Below are 21,471 nucleotides of genomic sequence, written 5' to 3'. Positions count from 1 at the left end.
ACAGGAATAACATTTATCGGGTGTCAGGCGGGTGGAAGGGGAGAAGAGGGGATGGGTATATACAAACATAATGAATGAGATATGCAACTTGTGGGGGATGGTCACGCTTGAAGCTCTGACTCGAGGGCGGGGGGCATGGGCAATATACGTAACCTTAACATTTGTACCCCCATAATATGCTGAAATAAAAAAAAATCTATGACCAATTAAGCAATGACTACCCTTGAAAATGTGGGTGGGCCAAATCCAATCAGCTGAAAGCTTTAAGAGCAAAACTGAGGTTTCCTTGAAGAAATTTCTGCCTGTGTCTACTCTCGTCCCGTGAATTTCAGCCTGCCTAACCAAGCCCCCACAACTGTGTAATCTAGTTCCTTGCCATATACATAAAAACCAGACAAAATGACCCAGCCAAGTGCATGGGCCTTTGTCACTGGATACCAGAACTGACACGATGGGCACATGATCAGAGCAGCCACAAAGGCTGAGATGGAAGCCGACAGCATGAACTCCTGCTTACCAAGGAGACCTAGCAGGACTCCTCTGATGGGTGACTCTAGCTCAACTCACCTTGGTCTTGAAGATTCTTAGAACTGTACCAGAAGGCTTCCTACCCACCCTTCCTTCTTTCCCTTTTTTCTCCAAAGCTTACACCTACATTATAGTCTGATAGCTTTCCCAGACTCCTCCACTTCCCCATCTTCCCTCAAAATCTCCTGCACATCTCATCTAGGACTCAGACTAACATAGAGACAAATCTAACTTAGTGTACTCACTATTGAAGCTCTGTTCTTCCATTCTGCTTGGTCAGAAATTCAAGTTTAATAATTTACCAAGGGGTATTAAAGGTCCTTTGAGCTAGTTCCTGCCAAACTCATAACAGACTGGCAGATAAAAGAAACCTAAGCTCAAAATGAGAAGGAATTACCCAGCAGACCACAGAGATTTCTAATGGAGCTAACAAAGTCTCTCATCCCAGAAGGAGCAGCTACTTGAACAGTGGACTAAACCTAGAAGGTAGCCTGGTATGTCTGGAACACAAAAAGGAAGCTGACTAGCCAAAAGGTGGAAACAAACAAAATATCCACCTACCAAGGAGTGGATAAACAAAATGATATAGCCATAGAATGGGATACTATATAGCCATAAAGAGGAATGAAGTACTGAAACATATTACACTGTAAATGGACCTCAAAAACATTATACTCAAACAACTCCGTTAAAAAGTGGGCAAAATACATGAACAGAAAGCTTTCCAAAAGACAGGCAAAAGGCCAATAAACATGGAAAAATGCCCAATGCCATTAACCTTCACGGAAATGCAAATTAAAACCACAATGAGATATCACTTTACCCCAGTTAGAATGGCTTTTATTAAAAAGTCCAAAAACAACAGATGCTGGCATGGATGCAGAGACAAAGGAATGTTTATACACGGTTGTTGGGACTGCAAATCAGTACAACCTCTATGGAAAACAGTACGGAGATTCCTCAAAGAACTAAAAGTAGACTTACCACTTGATCCAGCAATACCACTACTGGGTATTTACCCAAAGGAAGTCATTTTATCAAAAAGATACCTGCACCCAAATGTTACTGCAGCACAATTCTCAATTGCAAAGATGTGTTATCAACCCAGATGCCCATCAATTCATGAGTGGATTAACAAAATGTGGTATATGTATACCATGGAATACTACTCAGCCATGAAGGATGACTTAATGCCTTTTGCAACAATATGGATGGAACTGGAAACTATGATCCTAAGTATCTAAAGAATGGAAAAACAAATACCACATGTACTCACTATTAAATTGGAACTAACTGATGAGCAAACGTGTGTAGAGGAAAATATAACTCAATGGAAATCAAAGGGGGGAGGGAGGAGGGGATAGCTGAAAACCTACCTAACAGATACAGTGAACACTATCTGGGTGACAGGCACACTTACAATCATGACTCAAGCATTACAAAAGTGATCCATGTAACCAAAAACATTTGTACCCCCATAATACTTTGAAATTTAAAAAAATTATACTAAGTTAAAAAAGCCAGACACAAAAGGCCATGACTGTATGATTCCACTTCTTTGAAATTCCCAGAATAGGCAAATCCACAAACATAAAGCAGATTGGTGGTTGCCAGGGACAGGGGACCGGGAGGGCAGGGTAGGGAGTGGGCCAGATAGAGACTTAACTTATTGCTTAATGAGTACAGGGTTTCATTTGGGATGAGGAAAAGGTTTTGGAACTAGACAGAGGTGATGGTTACACAGCACTGTGAATGTACCCAATGCCAGTGAACCGTTCCCTTTAAAATGGTTAATTTTACCTCAATACAAAGAAATAAATAAATTGCAAAGAAAAATGTGAAAGGAGACATATCAACTAAAAATGATTTTAAAAAGTGAAAAAGACATTTAAAAAAATTTTAACACAGGGGTTAGGGAAGGAGCTGGCTGATTTTAAGAATCCTTTCACATTCACACTGAGCTGTCTAAACCTAGCATACCACACTTCTCACTGTATAGTTCTACCTGCCAACTGGAAAGGTCCTACGATGCTGGTTCTTCAACATCTATTAATAGCATGAAGACTAGACTTCTAGAGTTGTCTGGTATTTTCCCTTTCCTGGCAATTTCATCTTAAATTGGGGTCTGTGGGTCCAAGGGTCTACACGAACCAAATTCGGGACACATATTCTGGTAAGTACCAAGTATATTCTCAGGGACAGTGAATTGTGGATATGTGGCTATTGAAACTACAGCTCTTTCAATGACTCTAACATTCAAGGGATTAAAAGAATTCAGCGGTTTTATACACAAAAATAGTAACAATATAACTGAATTTGACTGCATTTTAAAAACACAGTTCATTTCCAAATCTAGTGAGCAGCTGAACAGGCTTCAGTGATGCCTGCGGTCCCTGGGATTCGAGGAGTCCCGCTCCCGGGAGCGCCGGGCCCTTTTATGCCTGTGGGATTTGTCATGGCTCCTACTTCTACTTCTATGACTACGCCCTTCAGAACGCCCGTTGTTCCTTCCAGAATGTGTATCTGAGCTTCGCCCTCTGTCCCTGTCCCTGTTCTTTTCTTCTCTTGCCTCCTTCCTGCTTGAGGACTTGTGCTCACGTTTGGGTTTCTCCTTCTTCGGCTCCCTCTCCAGGTCCTCTGCTCCACCACGCCAGGTGGTCCTGGCCTCAGGGGAGGCTGAGTAGCGCTTCCGGCCCTCCTTGGACTCTGGCTTCTGAACTCTCTCGGAGTTCTTGCTGCTGTGCTTCTTAGGGCCAGGTTCATCCTTCTCCTTTATTGCCTTGCTTCTGGGTGATGAAGAGGAGGACGGCTGCTCTGCCTGTACTGCCCAGTCAGTCTTCTCCTTTTCTTTCTTTCTTTTCTTTTTTTCCTTTTTTTCTGGAGGAAAAAGGGGGGGGCAGACAAGAAGAAAAGGGAAAAAGTAAAGAACTCCTTCAATAAAAGGAGTTTTATTGACTGACTACATTACTGTAAGACAGGTGTTGTAGTTCAAAATATTCACATGCTAGGAGGTCGAGAGTGTGCATAAGGAAAACATCCTTGGAAGCAGCGTGAGGCGGTCATAGTCCAGCCTTCCAGAAAAGTGCCTCCGAGAAGGCCACTGGGATGTCTGTCACCCTTGAAATGTCAAGTTGCTGTACAAGGCAACTCCCATCCTGAATTATCACTTTGAAGACATTATCTCCAAATACAGTCACATTCTGAGGTACTGGGGGATAAGACTTCGACATACCAACTTGGGGAGACACAGTTCTACCCATAACACTAGCCTTCCACTGATACCTCCCCTTTTCCTAATTAGAATAAGGTACCCCATGCCTTCCCTCTTCACACATAAGAGCTGATTATCAACTATCAGTGAACACTAGCAAGAGCATATACTAAAACGACCCAGAATCTTCTCTTGGGTCTTAACGCTTTACCTTTTTTGTGTTTTGTGGGTTTGTCATCTTCAGAGCCCTCAGAGAAACTCAGTGGGGGGGTACGAGCCCCACAGCCCTTCTCTTGGAGCTCTCTGGTCACATCATCCAGTTCTTCTGAGTCCTCAGGAGCCCGATAGTTAGATACATGATCCACTCGGATAGTTCGCCCTTTAATCTAAGCAGACAGGAAACACAGCCTTCATACCAAACTATTTGAACCCAAGCTACAGAGAACCATGGTTTGAACGACATCCGTTACCTTCCTGTTAACTCTATCACTAAAGCAGACCTTTCCCACTGCTGTTTCACAGCACATATGTCTAGACAGTAATACGCTCAGCCCTCAGGGAAGCCAGGTGGGGGCCTGGGGCAGCTGGAGCCCCTGGGACAGTTGTACCATCAGCCTCACTAGTTTACCTCAGGGTGCCATACAGATAGCCTCACGTTCTACCTGTGCCATGAAGTGTAAAAAGACAGGCAAGCACTGCGCCAAAACACGAGCATCAGGGAAAGTGTGAGAATTAAATGCACAATGAATTATCCCAAATCTCTAACATTAGTTTACGGTGAAACATACCCTGGGAAAGCTTGGCAACTGGAAGGAATTCTTAAAATCTACCTTAATGCTACCCTGCTTTCTCAACACAGAATTAGAAGAAGGCAAAGTCAGACCAATAATTGGGAGGGAGGATGGAATTGAGAAAAGGCCAGTTTCTTTTTTCTTAAGCCCTCACACCTTGCTCTATCCCTACCATAATGGAAATGGCTCACTCTCGTTCTTGTGCTATGATTCACAACTGTCCTAGTGAAAAACAACAAACACTTAAAATAAAAATACTGTATCTTCAGGAAGATACAGACTTACTCCATAGGAAATGCCATCCAAAATTTGAAAAATGTGGCTTTTATTGTTTCAATAAAAAATCAGATTTTTATTCTTACCCTGAAGCCTGAGTGGCCTCTGTCACCTATCCTAGTCCCCATTTTGAAACATTTTTTAAAACCTTCCTTTTACAGTGACTCCCTCTGACTACTGGCTCTCTGAAAAATCAAGCCTAGAACCTGCTCCACCCTGTGCTATAATCTCTGGCTGTTCTATAATCTCTGGTATAATCAGTGACAAACTCTCCAGGTCAAGGGTTATCCTCACCCTATGATCATGTTCATTTCAAATGCAGCATTTTCCTCAATGTGTACAGGGACCCCGTGGAGCATACATAATAAGCCTGACTTGCCCTGTCTCCTTCTCTCAGCTGAGTGCCCCACAAGGGTGGGGATGAGAGGGACAGAGGATAGAAAATTTCAGAATGAGTAACTTTTGTAAAATTTGTCATCAGATTTTAAGTAGAGGATTCCCAGCGCCCAATATGTAGGTCACTGGAGACATATGACAGATATACATGGCTGTGTCTTAGGTTATGAGGCCATGACGAAGCCCAAATCCCCTGACACAGAACAATATGGAAGAGCAGTGTTTGCTAGTCTCTTGTTCTCCAGTGTGCCAGAGGTGAGTGGAGGGCGAGGAAGAAGAGAGAAAAAACAGAGGCCTGGATGGGGAGCAGGCCTGGTACATAGGCTCCTGGAGAGATGGTTTCCTAACAGATGAGGGAAAAAACAAGTCCCGACAGGGCCGTGAGCGAAAAGAATTATTCCCTGGGATTACCTCCTGGCCAGTATGTCTCCACACCTCTGCAGCCCTCAGAACACACACAAGCTAACCAGTACTGTCCTTATGCCTGTGGGAACCAGGTAGAAAACAAAACCTAACTCTACACATGGAAAGAGTCCAGCCAAATCCTGCTTAATAAACACACTTACCTTGATCCCATTAAAATTGTCAACGGCCAGAATTGTGCTCCTCTGGTCTTCATAGCAGAGGAAACAGAATCCTTTGGATTTCCCAGTCTTCTTGTCCCGCACGAGATTGATGTTAACAATCTCCCCATACCTATTTATTTCATAAAAGAGTAAGACACTATTGACTTAAAATGCAAAAACTTGTAGATTGGGTCATAAAACAAAATTCAAATAATGTAGTCTGTACAGGAGATACATCTAGAACAAGATGACACAGAAATGTTCAAAATTAAAAGTCAGACTAGAAAAGGAACACACAATTAAAAAACGGGTGGCAATATCAAAATCAAAGACAAATTCAAGGCTGAAATAAAAACATTAAATAGGACTAAGAAGGTGATTTTACACTGAAAGAGGTGCTAATACATAACAAGGGTCTAAGTCAGGAAACTTTATGCATCAATTAAGAAATCAAAAATTTAATTAAAATAATATTAGAAATACAAAGAAAAACTAAAACAGAAAGTTATAAGAGAATTGAATACATCATTTTGAACTTTATAACATACAAAGTTGACAGAAATAAAATCAGAGGAATTTATAATTATGTAATATAAATATAAATCAACATGTTACTATAATTATATTAACAAAAGTTAATGTCAGACTATTAGATACACAGATGTCTTTGAATCCTGCATGATGACAATTTATTTTTAAGAATTCATGAAACATGTATTAAAATTGACTATAGATTAGGTCTCAAAGCAAACCTCAATAAACTCCACATAATAGACCATGTTCTCCAATCCCAATGTTATCAAGCTGGAAATAATATTTTAAACAAAAAACACCCTACTAAAACTTGAAACCTACTCTCCAAACAACTGGATGAAAGAGAAAATGAAACAGAACAAAGAAAAAAATCAATGGCGGACTATTTTGAAAATAACAAAATTGAGACGAACACATACTGAAACTTAAATATGAAGAAAGCCATACTAAGGAAAATTTGTAACCTTAAGAATTTTATTGTTAAAAAAATGGGTATAAGAGAAAGCAACACCTAATGAAAGCATACAGGAGTTAATAAAGAGAAAAGCAGAAATTAAATAGAAAAAAGTCTGCCTCACTCATTATAAAAACATAAATTCAAAGAAGTTAAAGCTTTATAAATTAAAAATAAAATCATAAGAATAAAAGAGAAATTGGTAAGTTACATGCTCTCACACATATACCTCAGCCTGAAATCTAGCAGCTTACTTAATGAGAAATACTACAAATGATTCTACTAAGGTTGAAACCACTTAACACTGTATTGAAGGTACAGGTCAACGTAATTAAACAAAAAAACAAGAAATGAAAAAGTAAAACTATGTCTGTTTGCAGATTATATATGATAATATCTATAGAAAAACTAAGAGAATCAATGATAAACAATGATTAAAAACAAACTATGTAAGTGGACACATAGGTACTACAGTAATAGGGTATTGGGCAGGTGGGAGGGGGAGGGTATATACATACATAATGAGTGAGATGTGCACCATCTGGGGGATGGTCATGCTGGAGACTCAGACTTGTGTGTGTGGGGGGGGAATGGGCATTTATTGAAACCTTAAAATCTGTACCCCCATAATATGCCGAAATAAAAAAAATAATAATAACTTTAAAAAACTGTCAAAAATTCCTCTCCATTGGGAAAAATTCTCTTGTAATTAAAACAAATGGACAAATGGTAAAAAAAAAAAAAACTATGACAATCCAGTAGAGTAATAGGATATAAAGATAGAAATCAATCACCTTCTTATATACAAAAAATAATTAGAAGAAATACTGGAAGGGAAATCCAATTTATAATAACAACAAAAAAGATAAAATACTTAGAAATATACTTAACAACCAGCAATGTATTACTGCAAAGCCTATATAAAGAAAACTTTAAAAAATCTCCTAAAAACTCACAAACATTGATTTGAACAAATATAAAGGCATCCCTGTTCTTACACATGGTGACTCAGTATCATAAAGATATCAAAATTTTCTCCAAAGTTAACATATAAATTTAATGTGATCCCAATAAAAATACAAGTTCTTTTTTCCTAGAGCTGGGTAAGTTAATTCTAAAATTCTTATGGAAAAAAAAGAACACATAATAGCTAGGGAAACCTAAAAAAAAATAAATAAATAAGGGGAAGTAACGCTACCAGATGTTAAACATACTGAAAAGCTTCTATGAGTAACCGGTGTGGCAAATGAATAGACAGAACAGAATAGAAAGGTGAGAAAGAGACTCAAGTATATGTGAAAAAATTAGGATATGATAAGGGTGACATCCCAATCTGCTGAGGAAAATATGGACTTTTTAATAAATGGTGTTGGACAACTAGGTAGCCATTTGAAAAAACACAAAACTGGACCCACACCACACATTGTACAAGAGAACAAACTCTAAATGGAATAGAAACTTCGATGTACAAAATTGAAACCATACAAGCACTACAAGAGAACATAGATGAGTATGTGGGGAGAAATACTTTCTACTAATGACTCAAAAATCCAGAAGCAATAAAAAAGACTGACAAATTTAACTATATAAATATAAAAGACTGGCCAGGAGCGGTGGCTCACGCCTGTAATCCTAGCACTCTGGGAGGCCGAGGCAGGCAGATTGCTTGAGGTCAGGAGTTCGAAACCAGCCTGAGCAAGAGCAAGATCCCATCTCTACTATAAATAGGAAGAAATTAATTGGCCAACTAATATATATAGAAAAAATTAGCCAGGCATGGTGGAGCATGCCTGTAGTCCCAACTACTCTGGAGGCTGAGGCAGCAGGATCGCTTGAGCCCAGGAGTTTGAGGTTGCTGTGAGCTAGGCTGATGTCATGGCACTCATCCTAGCCTGGGCAACAAAGTGAGACTCTGTCTCAATCAATCAATCAATCAATCAATCAATCAATCAATAATAAATAAATAAATAAGACTGAAGGGGGAGACTGTAAAGGGAAAGGATGAGGGATTTTGGGGGGATGATAGAACTGTTCTGCATTCTAATTATGAGGGTGATTACACAAATCTATACATGTATTAAAACTCATAGGACTATACATTCCCCCAACAAAAGTCACTTTTACCATATATTAATTTAAACATATAAATAAATGCATAAATATAAAATGATTTTGCTTAGCAAAAAATTGCAATAAGCAAAGTTCAAAGACAAGTGACAAAAAGATAAAATGAGAAAATATTTATAATTCCTAATTATAAATAAGTTATCCATAAATAAAATTTATAACTTATATTACAGATAAAGAACTAGAAAACATTTTCTTCTTTTGTCATAAAGGACATTATTAAGACAACTGATGAAGCTGAGTAAAGTCTACAGATTAGATAATAATGTTGTATCAGTGTTGATTTCCTGAATTGGATCACTGTTCTGAGGTTAAACAAGAGAATGTCCTTATTTTGAGGAAATACATATTGAAGAATTTAGAGATAAATAGACATTATGTCTGCAATTGACAAATGGTCCAGAAAAAAAATATAATATATATATATATATATATACACACACACACACACACAGAGAAATAACACAAAATGTGGTAAAATGCTAACATCTGGGAAATCTAGGTGAAATAGATACAGGTATTCTTTTTTAGATATAGGTATTCTTTATACTATTTTATAACCTTCGTGTTTTAAGGCTAAAATTATTTCAAAATTAAAATTAAAAAAAGAATATAGGATCTGGCTTGAAGGGACTCCTATTGGCCTTCAAATAGGGACAACTTGAGCATCAAGAAAGAATAATGATAAGACATTATATCAAATTTAAAAAACCATAGTCCTGGTTGAGCATCCCTAATCCAGGAACCTGAAATCCAAAATGCTCTAAAATCCAAAACTTCCCAAGTGCTGACATGATGTCACAAGTGGAAATTTCTACACCTGATACCTCTGCTTTCTGATAGTTCAATGTATGCAAACTTTGTTTCATACAAAAAAATATTGAAAAAATTTTATAAAATTACCTTCAGACTATGTATATAAGGTGTATGTGACACATAAATGAATTTCATGTAGAGACTTGTGTCCCATCCCCAAGATGCCTCATTATGTATATGCAAATATTCCAAAATCTGTAAAAAACAAAAAAACCCACAAAATCTTGAAACAACTCTAGTTGTAAGCATTTCAGATAAGAGATACTCGACCTGTAATACAATGCATGACTAAGTATTATAGCAAAGAGTTAAATAAAATCTTTCATACACAAAGGGCTCACGTAAAATCAACAAATAACAAGGAAAACACCAGTAGAAAAAAACTGGCAAAGGATATGAATAAACCATTGACAAAGAAAAAGAAATAATATTGAGCTGCAAATTTATGAAAGGATGTTCAACCTTACTGATGATGAAATAAAAGCGAAGTAAAATAATGATAAGAAACTTATTTGGCAAATTTTTTTTCCAGCCTCTGGGACTATGAGTATCTTTTTAAAACCATTATTGATCAGGATTCAGAAAAACAGACTTTCTCATGAGTAGAAATTTGTACAACCTTTCCAGAGAGCAATTTGGAAATGTTTACAAAACATCTTAAGAATGCTAACACACTAATCCATATCCCTTTTTCTCTAAGGAAACCATAAGGGATGCATACAAGGATTTATACACTATCATGTACACTGGAGTATAATTTATAAAAGCAAACCATTGGAAATAATGCCCAACATTTAAAAAGTAAAAATAAAGAAATATGCCAAACTGTTAAGTCTTTCCTTAAGAGTATATTCTATTATTTTCTTTGTATCTTTTTTGCCAAATGTTCTATAATGCTTGCACATTACCTTCATGATCAGAAAACAAAGCATTTTTTCAAAATCCACTGTTATCCATGGCAAAAGCAATCTTCATGGGGAGCAATGTGTGTAGCCAGAATAGAAAATGAAAATGAACACATACACACTAACTGATCATCACTCAATGCAAGTAAAACTAAAACAGCTCCAAGATGGAAGGCTAGATCAGGTAGAGGTATCACAAAGGGATGGAAATTATAGGCTGCACCTTCTGTGAACTTTCTGACAGTCCCAGCCTTTGTCCCTGCCAGGGCCCTCTGCCACAGCTCTCTTATACCGTGTACCCTGTGTATTGCCCAATTCCTTTCCTATGGCCTTCTGCCCCGTAAGCTGCCCAACCACTCAGCCAGGGCCATCTGCCTACGGATAGGCCAACCATCCTGCCACTGCAATCCCTCTCCAGGGTATGCTACCTGTGTTTACTTGGCTAGCCCCTTTGGCCATGGTCCCCTGCCTGTACATGCTGTCCAACTTCTCTGAAATAGTCCTGTGCTCCTGAGGGCTACAAAACCCAAAAGTAGTGGCCCCCTGCTCCTGTAAGCTGCCATGGTCCTCTTAGCCTGTGCACTGTCTAACCACCCTGTTTAGCTCTGGGGTTGTATCAGCTGCCCAGCCTTTCTCCTACCAGCTGCTACTACCAATGTGAGCCGCCAACATCCTCTCCCACCAAGCGCCACTACTATAATCCCATAGCAAAAATAAAGAATATACAGGTCTCCTAATCATTCTTATTCCTCATCAGTCTGTGATTCTCAGCCTCTGGGTAAAGAGAATGACTCTGTTCACTAACCTTATACTCCTTTAGAAACAGAGAAAGCAAACTACCACCTAAACCTTCTGTTTTTCCCCACAGTTCCTCTGTGCTTTGCCCCATTCCTACATTGCCACACACATGAGGGCCTAAAAATGTCCTGTGATCATGGGTTACCCCCAGTTTGCAGAAGCCCAAGGAGGTGGGCCAGCATAGTACCTTCCTGAGAGTTCCTCCAGTCTGTTCCAGTATAGGCCCAAGCTGAACAAGTCTCAGTGAAAAAACAATACAAATAGACCAGAATTCCTAAGATACCCTTTCCAAATTATCCAAATTCTGGGATCTTCCACATGGGAGTTTTCTAGAACCATGCCCTGGGAATGACCTAGCCTAGAGCAGAAGCTCCAACCCTCCCCATGTAGCCATACCATTCGGCATAGAATTCAAATAAATGGTTTTTATGACGCCACTACTCTGTTGACTCAGAAGGCAGGAAATAAAAGAGGACTTACTGTGAGAAAACACAGATGATGTCTCCTTCAGTCAGTTCATAAGGAAGCCCTCCTAGAAGACAAAATCACATTTCAGTTCAACAAACATTTAGCAAGCATCTACTAGGTACCATGCACTAGACCAGACACTGGAAGTGCAAAGAATGAGCCACAGGGAAATCACAGTCTGATGCAACGACAGAAGTGCCAGTAGCACAGAAAAACGATTAACTTTTTGAGTGGAAAGGTTAGGGGGACACCACTAACCAAACTAATCTGATCAGTCAGTCTTCCTCACATCCAAAATCCTATAGACAAAGCAGAAATTTCCATCACAAAATTCTGCTTCCAAAAATATACCTTGAATTCATCTGCTCATTAGCCACAAACTGCTGTGACACAAAAGGGGTTTAAATATGTCAGTATTAACCCCATCTATGTATAGACTAAGGATTATGAAGACACTGTTAAACATGTCATAGGGAATAATTTCTCCTCCAAATGTTTCTTTACTCATGTGTAAAATCGGGATACTAGTACTTACATCACAGGATTGTTTTCAGAATTAAATAAAGCAATATATGTTAAGTGCTGAGCACAATGACTGGTACAATAACCTCTTTGAAGAGTCAAAGTGTAGAACTGCTCATTGTGACACAAAGTAAACACAGGGATGGTAATATGGTCATGGACAGAAAGCAGGAGCTAATGAGAGAAGGAAAGTGAATTCTGAGGGAATTGAATGGGGGAAGGAGGTTAGTAGTGATATCCGGTAGTGGCTAAGATCATGAGTTCTAGAATCCTACATTTCTGGCTGTTGCACTTACTATCTATGTGAGACCTTAAGGAATCCCCTTAACTTCTCTCCACCTCAGTTTCCTCAGCCGTATAATGGGTCCGTGTGTGTGTGTGTGTGTGTGTGTGTGTGTGTGTGTGTGTGTGAGAGAGAGAGAGAGAGAGAGAGAGAGGGAAAACAATGGTCTCTGAGCCTTAGCACGCTAAAATGGCAAACAGTAACTCTCGTGAGCTCTGATTTGGCAGGGAGAGCAAACTAGAAAATGGGGAGAAGAGAGGTATGGAACACGGATTCACCGGCAGACAGCACATGGAGATGAAAGTGGACAATGAATGTGCAGGGGAGTGCAGGGCGGGAATGGTGAGAAGCAGGCCAGGAGAGAATGAGGAGAGCGTTACGGGAGAAAGATGTGGACCTCACCCAGGAAGATCCAGGCGCTGTCCTTGTACTCGGAGTGCCAGGACACCTTATCAGCCACCCCAAGCTGGACCTCTCGCTCATTCAGCTCGTTGATCAGCTTCACCTTAGTTAAAGGGCTGCACGGGGGCGGGGGAGAAGGAGGAAAAGCGGACAAGTGAGTGCGGCCCGCCCTGAGCTGAGGGAGAGCAAAACTACAGGCCTAGCTGTTCTCGTCTCCGCGCCTCCCCCGCCCGTCGCCCCCGCAGACGCTCTGCCATCCCAGCCCCAGTGAGCCACTCTCGGTTGCCCGCTCCCCGTTCCTCAGAGGAAAACTGACGCCTTACTTCATCTTAGCGGGTTAACGGCCGCTACCAACTCCTCAGCTTCCGGACGAGGCTGCAAGACGCATGCGCGGCGCCGGCGCTGCGCGCCCATTGGACTTGATGAGCTTGCTCCGGAAGACCTCGGGCCGCGCCGGCTTGGCGCCTGCGCACTAGCGCGGGAGCGGCTTTCCGGCTCCGTGAGTTTCACTCTTACAAAGAGAGCTGTTCTGTGGTGTCTCCCGGCTCCTCTCTGAAGTGAGGCAAGGGTATGTAACGGACCTTCACCTACTGGACGATGCCTGACACTGATTGAGTTAGCTGTAAATGGTTGCTGAATGAAGACTCAACAGGTGCCTGATGTGGCGACTTTAGTTCAGCCCTCGCTCCTAGTCAGAAGCCCCAAGTGGTGCTTACGGATATCCCCTTCAAAGCATCCCTGTTCGGGAGTTACAGCAGAAAAGTGAGGCAGACAGGTGAAAGAGTAAATCTTTTGATGTCCGTCAAATCCCAACACATAGGCAACTGACCAGTCTGCTTCTGTAGGCTGAATCCCACAGATTTGTGTGAGAGCTGCTACACTCACTCTTTCCATAGTCTCTCTCCTAGTTGAGCAGGGGCAGAAGTTAGTATTAAATAGCTAACAATTGAGTAGATCATATGGTAAAGGATGCTAGTTTATGTGCTAAGCAATTTACATGTATTGTCTCTCCGTCCTCACAACCACCCCAAGAAGGAGATACAATTACCTTCTCCATTTTATAGAGAAAGAAACTGAGGCTCAGAGAAATTCATTGGCCGGAAAAGCACTCCGCCTGCACCCATCAGGTCAGGTTGATTTAGTCAGCCCTCACTGAGCATCTGTATTTGTCCTGTAGAGCTGATGTCTGTAAACACAAGTGTATGGGTGGGTCTCCTACCCTCAAGGAGCTAATAATATAATTGAGGAGACAAGATATATTTGCTTGATAGATTTCACTCCAGAGACATCTAGAAACCAGTAGAAGAGATGCTGGTTGACATACAATGTGTGATTTAACCCATATGGAGGATCTGAATCCATTTTGCATGTGTCCACATCAATATCTGGTTTTGGACCATGATGTTCTAAAAGTGAAGGTCCAGAGCTGTGTACTTCCCTGTGTAGGCCTGGCTCAGAATGTCAGACATAAGGCACTTCATAGAGGCATTATAATGATGATGACAGCTGTACCCTCCGTGACTCACCATGTAACCAGTGTCCTGCCAAGAAGCAGTACAGAGGATGTCCATCAATGACAGTTTCTCCTCATTCTATCTGTGCCCCCTCCCCCACTCCAACCCAGCTATTCATTAACTTTGTAGAATTATCTTGGCATTGAAAAATAAACAGTGACAGATTGCAGATGGGTTTTATCTGCTCCTAGGAATCTCAGGTTGCTTAGTTGTAGGTTTGAAGTAGCCACTGCAATGTGGTGAACTAGCATGCAGCATGGACTTGCTGTCTTCTTCAGATGACTGTGAAATGAGACAGTTGGGGCTACACTCGGAGCTCAGTTATCAGCATCCAGAAGGAAGCTGGAGCAAAACAGCAGTGTAAGACCAACCAAAGAGAAGAGCAATCTAGATTGAGAACATGAAAAGACTGTAACTGTCCAGCTGGTGGGTTCAGCAGAGGTATTCCGAAGCTGGGAGAGCAGAAATCCACCCCAATTTGTCTGGAACTGAGAGATTTCCTGGCATTCCTGACTTTTGGTGCTAAAATTGGCAAGCCCAGAGCAAACTGGGATAGCTGATCATCCTAGGAGAGCCTGAAGTAAATAAAGAAGCAAGGAAGTTGGATTCTCCATGGATGTGCTAGCAGTTGGTAGAGACTGGTAGGTAAGATTATGCCTAGAGATATCCATAAGTCTGAGCTGAAAAGAGATGGGGATCCAGAGAACCCTCTGAACTTAACATCTGGAAGGAGGGCCAGGGTTTGCCATCCAAGGTGGCTATTAGTGATCTCTACTAATAACATCCATTTAGCGCCTATTATATGCAGTATTTAGTTCTCTCTAGCTTCTGCAGGTAATGCTAAGGAAGTGAAAGGCAGTCCCCACATCCAAGGAAAGGCTGAACAATTATCTAGCCAGAGTCATCTTATCAATTCCCACCACCACACCACATCTCAAAACAGTTTTTCCTCCTAACCTCCCTATTTTGGGCAATGTTATTACTATTTTCCTCGTTACCCAGGCTGAAAAACATGAGTGTCATATTTCAGTCTTCCCTAATCCTCACCCCAACATAGCCATTCAATTACACAGTCCTAATAATTGTACTACTGCAATGTCTATAAAATGCATCTCTTCCAGTCACAGTCCTATTCTGACTCATTATCACATGCTTCCTGGCTCTTCCCGAACTCCTCTAACTGTCCAAGCCCCTATTCTCCAGTCTTTTCTCTCACTTCTCCCGGATACAAATGCTCGACATCAGCCAGGCTCCAAGTCTAGCCATTCTCTGGATGGCCCCTTTCATTACCCAAGCTAGACGCTTCTGCTGAGAGAGCCCCATACCTCTCTTACTAAAATCCGACCAAACTCCAAACCCCCATCAAGTCATTTCTCATGCAAGAAACCTTTCCTAATCTTGCCAGCCCACAGTGATGGCTCCCACATCTGGACTCTTCAGCACCATAAGACTCCTTTATGTTCGCCCCCAAGAAAGACTGTGAGATCCTGGAAGGTAAAGATTCTGCATTCATAAGCTTCTCAGCACCTCAAACACTTTCCTGTACACATAGAATGCACCCAATATACTTACTGGTTAATGAAATTGAAAAATCATATAACTGTGGTTACCTTTAAGAATACAGATGAGGGTAGCGGGAGAGAATCCTTTATTTTCCCTCTGTTCCTTTCTATATTGTTGGAATTTTCTTACCCTTATCCAGATATCACTTAGATTTTTTATTGTCATGTTATCTTAGCAAAAAGTTCATGATCTTTATTTTTTTGCTTTTCTCTTTTATTCATTGATTTAATAGATATTGACTGAGCACCTATTATGTGCCAGACACTGTACTAAGTGCTGAGGTTATAACAGTAAACAAGGTAAGCAAAGTTACTATCCTCATGAAGCTTACTTGATCCAAAACTTGTGGAAGAGAAATGAACATACAAATATAGACCTGCTGTTGATAAGTGCTATGAGGAAAAAATGAAGTAAGTTAGGGAGACAGAGAGTACTGGGGTGTTGCTATTTTATAAAGGGTGACCAGTCGTAAAAGGCCTCTCTAGAAAAGTAATATGGAGACAGAGACCTACAAGAAATTGGGGAGCAAGCCATCGTGGCCTCTGGGGGAAGAAGAAGAAGCAGGAGAAAGTGTATTCAAAAAGAAAAGAGAGTGAGCATGACCAATCTTATCAAGCACTTCAGAAAAGTTCTCTTGGTAGAAGCGTCTTTAATTTTTTACTATTTCCACCCACTTCTTTCAGTTGATCCAAAACAACGTCACGAGCAGGAAAGTTGACTCAAGAGGACCCATAAATCTAACCAGTATGCCATCCTGTCCTGACCTGCTCCCACGTTGGGGACTCATGCATAATGCTGTCTGATGGAAGCAAAACACAAGTCTAAAAGGGTGGAGGTGGGCCACACTTTCCTGTGTTAAGAAAGCTGCTTAAGTGTATTTAAGAGGTCTGTTCTTTAGTTATAGGTTGCCTGGGGGAATAAAGAGAATAAGAAATGAAACATTGTGTTAACATATCACCTCTTCTGGGATCCATGGCATGGGCTTCAGGAAATTTATGGAGACCCTGGATCTGTTTGTATGACATGTATGTGGGCAAAGACTTGCAGTTTCTCTGGCCTGCAGGAAGCACGGCTAAGATGCAACACAGTCAGAGCAAACCAGAAGTGCCTAAAAGGATCTTTCCTTTTAGAGACCATTCCTAGTTATGTAAACAGGAGCAGAGCCTTTCCAGGGATCGCTTTCTCCCTGCAGAGTGCCCTCTGCTGAGCTTCCTGGCTGCTGGCATTTTGGCATCTCCAGCCAACAATGCTGCTCTTTCCTGGCTAACAAAGAACCTTTGTATTAATAGTATTGCAACCAAATGCCTCTTGGGCAGTAGCCACTGCCAAGAAGCAGTATAACTAGGGCCTAGTTTTTTAATTGTCTCCTCATATTAACCTTTTAGCCCAGCGTAGTAGTTTCCTCTGGTGCTGTAACAAATTACCACAGACTTTGTGGCTTAAAACAACATAACTCTTCCAGTTCTTGAGGCCAAAAGTCTGAAATCAGTTTCACTGGGCTAAAGTCAAGAGTGTTGGCGGGGCTGGTTTCTTCTGGCCGCTCTAAGACAGGATCTATCTCCTGACCTTCTCTGGCTTTTAAAGGCCACCTGAATCCTTGGCTTGTGATCCTTTCCTTGCATCACTGCAACCTCTGGCTTCTGTTGTCACATCCCCAATACCGCTCACTCTGACTCCCTCTGGTAGCGACCCTTGAGATCATATAACTGGGGCCACCTGGAAAATCTAGGATAACCTCCCCATCTCAAGATCCTTAACTTAATCACATCTGCAGAGTAGCTTGCCATGCAAACTCACATATTTGTAATTTCCAGGGATGACAATGTAGACATCTATTGGCAGTAGGGAGAGGGACTTTATTCAGCCTACCACACCCAGGCTTCTGCAACATGGAATACCAAAAAGACCTTTTGACCAGGAGTAAGGAGAACTAGATCCAATCCCAGCTCAGCTCTCCCACTCTTTTCTAGTTGGGTAACCCTGAGTAGGTTCACCTCTCCAGACCTCAACTTCTTCACTCGTAAAATGGAGATGATAATAACCCCTCGCTCACAACATGTTAACTGAATGTATGAAAAGCTCTTTCCTGGTACAGTAACTAGCATAGAGTAGGCACTCAAACGTGCTAGTAGAGGGGGTGTTTATGTGGGGAGAGACAGGATGAGCAGTAGTGCAGATGAAAGATAAAGTACTAAATGAAAGAGGAAATAGCAAGAATGGAAAGCAGGAGTGGGAATATAAATGGAGAGGTATACTTGAGTCCAGATTCACACATTTCCTTGGGCTCAGGGTAAAAGGATCTTCACTTTCAATGATCACTGGATTTTATTGACAAAGAAAGGCTTCCACTTCCTCTAAGCCCAACTACCTTTGAAAAAGCCCAAAGCATAAAAGTGTTAGCTTGAAGGATGTGCAAAGGCACAGAGACACAAACTGGCAAGGGGACAACGTGTAGTCTCTATGGTTCATGTGAGACAGTACAACTTTTGGTGGCTGTCCACACGTCCCACACAAGCTGCTGACCTCTCTGACAATTTCCAACATCTTCCACTTACAAACTGAAATAAGTCGCCTCTCTGTGTGCCTTGGTTTCCTCATTTGTAAAATCAAGGTGTTAATAGTACCTGCCTTTCAGAATAGTTGTCAGGATTACATGAAAATCCACATTGTATATTTAGCACAATACTTGGCATTTAAAGGCTCCATAAATGTTAGCTGATATCATCATTGCAACAAGGCTCAGATGCCCAGAAGTCTAGGGTTATTTCTTGAAAGTGCCACCCACTCCAAGAGGAGATTAAAGCCTCAAAAACTGACCCTCCCACCCTGTCTTGCCCTACCATTTCTCTCATCCCGCCCCATCTTGCCATACCATTTCTCTCAATCCATACATACACCGTCTCTAGAACTGCAGCACAGGCAGGTTAAAAGCAATATGAGCAAAAGGAAACATACATTCTCTCTCACTCTCTAGTCCAGAGAGAGAGTGTATATATATGTATGTGCATTTTAATGTTTATTATATAGTATATATGTATATATTTTATATATATGTATTACAAATATACAATAGTGTATATACTTCTATGTATTTATATATATATACACACACACACACACATCCACAGAGTCATGTGCCACATAGCTATGTTTCAGTCAATAATGGACCGCATATAGGACGCTGGTCCCATAAGATTATACCATATTTGTACCGTAGTTTTTCTATGTTTATATGTACAAATACTTACCATTGTGTTACAACTGCCTATGGTATTCAGTAGAGTAACATGCTGTACATGTGTGTAGGCCAGGAGCAATGGCTATGCTCTGTAGCCTAGGAATGTAGTAGGCTATGCCATCTAGGATTGTGTAATTACACCATGTTTGTGTAAGTACACTGTGATGTTCACACAATGACAAAAATCACTTAATGATGCATTTCTCAGAATTTATCCCTGTCTTTAATGATACATGACTGTATACTGTGTGTGTGCACACAGGCACGCATGTATTTCCACATGGTCTGGAAAAGCCCTTTCTTTGTAAAATGGTGTCTGAGCTGAAATAGCACATTTGGGAGAAAGGTTTTTCTTTCAAAATCACATAAGTACATTCTTAATGTGAAAACATATGACAAGTAAGAAGTATTCAAAGTAAATCGTGACTCTTCACTCCCTCATCAATCCCACGCCCCTCTTCAAAGTTATTCACTCTTTGTTAACAGTCTCCTTTCTATGCATCCTATGCATTTATATACACATATATTTGGGATTTTTGGTTTTTTCCATAAATGGACCTAGACTGTACATACTGATTTGTGCCTTGATTTGTCAATCATTAGTATGTCTTGGAGGTCTCTCTGTGTCAGTACATATAAACCTATTTCATTCTTTTCACACAGATACATATTTTGCAGTAAGCAATATATGTACCGGTCATTCAGGAATACACATTAAATGTCACTGAGCCTTTGTTCTTAGGCAAGATGCAACTAAATCAATGCAGGCAGATGGCTGGTGGCACAAGAAATCAGGCACACTTGTCTTGGCTGCCTTCCTAGAGCTCCTCTCCCAGGAGCTTGGCTTCAATGCTAGGCTCTGCTGAAGGGGAGGATGGAGAGGAAAGAGATATATGTAGCAGAGAATACCAGTGTGGTAGGCAGAAAAATGCCTCCCTCAAAGATGTCCATGTCTTAATCCTTGGAACCCATGAATATGTGACTTTACATGGCAAATGGTACTTTGGAGATGTGATTAAGTTAAGGATCTTAAGGTGAGGGGAGGTGAGCCTGGATTGCCCAGGTGGACCCAAAGTCATCACAAGGGTCCTTAAAAGAGGGAGGCAGGAGGGTCAGAGTCAGAGAAGTGAATATGGAAGCAGAGGTTGAAGTGGTGTGTCTAGGAGCCTAGGAGTGCAGACAGCCTCTAGAAGCTGAAAAAGGCAAGGAAATCGATTTTTCCCTAGAGCCTCCCAAAATATCACAGCTCTGCTTATACCCTGTAAGACCCATTTTGGACTTCTGACCTTCAGAATTGTAAGATAATACATTTGTATTGTTTTAAGTCAGTTTGTGGTAGTTCATTACAGTAGCAAAATGAAACTAATACAGCCAGGCTCCTGAGATTAGGAGACAGGGAAGCATAAATTTAATGTGCATACAGATCACCTGGAGATCTTGATAAAATGCAGACTGTTTCAGTAGTTCTCGTGCAGGGCCTGAGATTCTGCATTTCTACAAAGCTCTCAGGTCATACCAGTGCTACTGAGACACACTTTGATTATCTGTGTCTATATGATTAAAAGAGTAGAAGACAATAATAACTGTGTAACATTTTACTGCTTATGAAGCATCCATCATACCTCATTTTATCTTCCTGAAAGCCTTGTGATGTAGGTATTGTTGTACCCCATGTTACACATGAAGAAACCAAGGCAAAGTCAGAAAGGTGAAGTTACTGGCCCAACCAAAGTCACACAGATAATGTCAGGCGGAACCCAGGTGTCCTGACTCCAGAGCCTGTGCTTTTGTCATTGGATAGTGGTTCTCAACCTTGGCTGAATACTAGAATCACCGAGGAGCTTAAAACTCCAGATGAATAGATCCCACTCAGACTAATTATGTAAGAATATTTTCCTGTGTGACTCAAACAGCAGTATTTTTAGAATTGCCAAGTGACTCCATTGCACAGGTAAAGTTAAGAACCATTGCACCAGAGCAGTGGTTCTAAAAGTGTGGTCCGTGAGCAAGCAGCAGCAGCTTCTGGGAACTTGTTGGAAATGCAGATTCTCAGGCCCATCCCAGACCTAATGAATCAGA

The 21,471-nt window shown here is 41.0% G+C and overlaps 1 protein-coding gene across 1 annotated transcript; it reads right to left on the bottom strand.

Annotated features, from left to right (window-relative positions):
* Positions 1-1,346: 1,346 nt before the first annotated feature.
* RBMX2 (RNA binding motif protein X-linked 2) lies at positions 1,347-13,465 on the bottom strand. Its single transcript, XM_075999641.1, is given in 6 exon segments — positions 1,347-3,405; positions 3,951-4,125; positions 5,769-5,898; positions 11,883-11,934; positions 13,078-13,193; positions 13,401-13,465. Coding segments are annotated over 6 exon segments (1,041 nt in total). The 3' UTR covers positions 1,347-2,902.
* Positions 13,466-21,471: the final 8,006 nt, after the last annotated feature.

This window comes from Microcebus murinus, chromosome X (assembly GCF_040939455.1).
Source record: "Microcebus murinus isolate Inina chromosome X, M.murinus_Inina_mat1.0, whole genome shotgun sequence".
Lineage (NCBI taxonomy): Eukaryota > Metazoa > Chordata > Mammalia > Primates > Cheirogaleidae > Microcebus > Microcebus murinus.
This window is presented reverse-complemented; position numbering and strand designations above follow the sequence as displayed.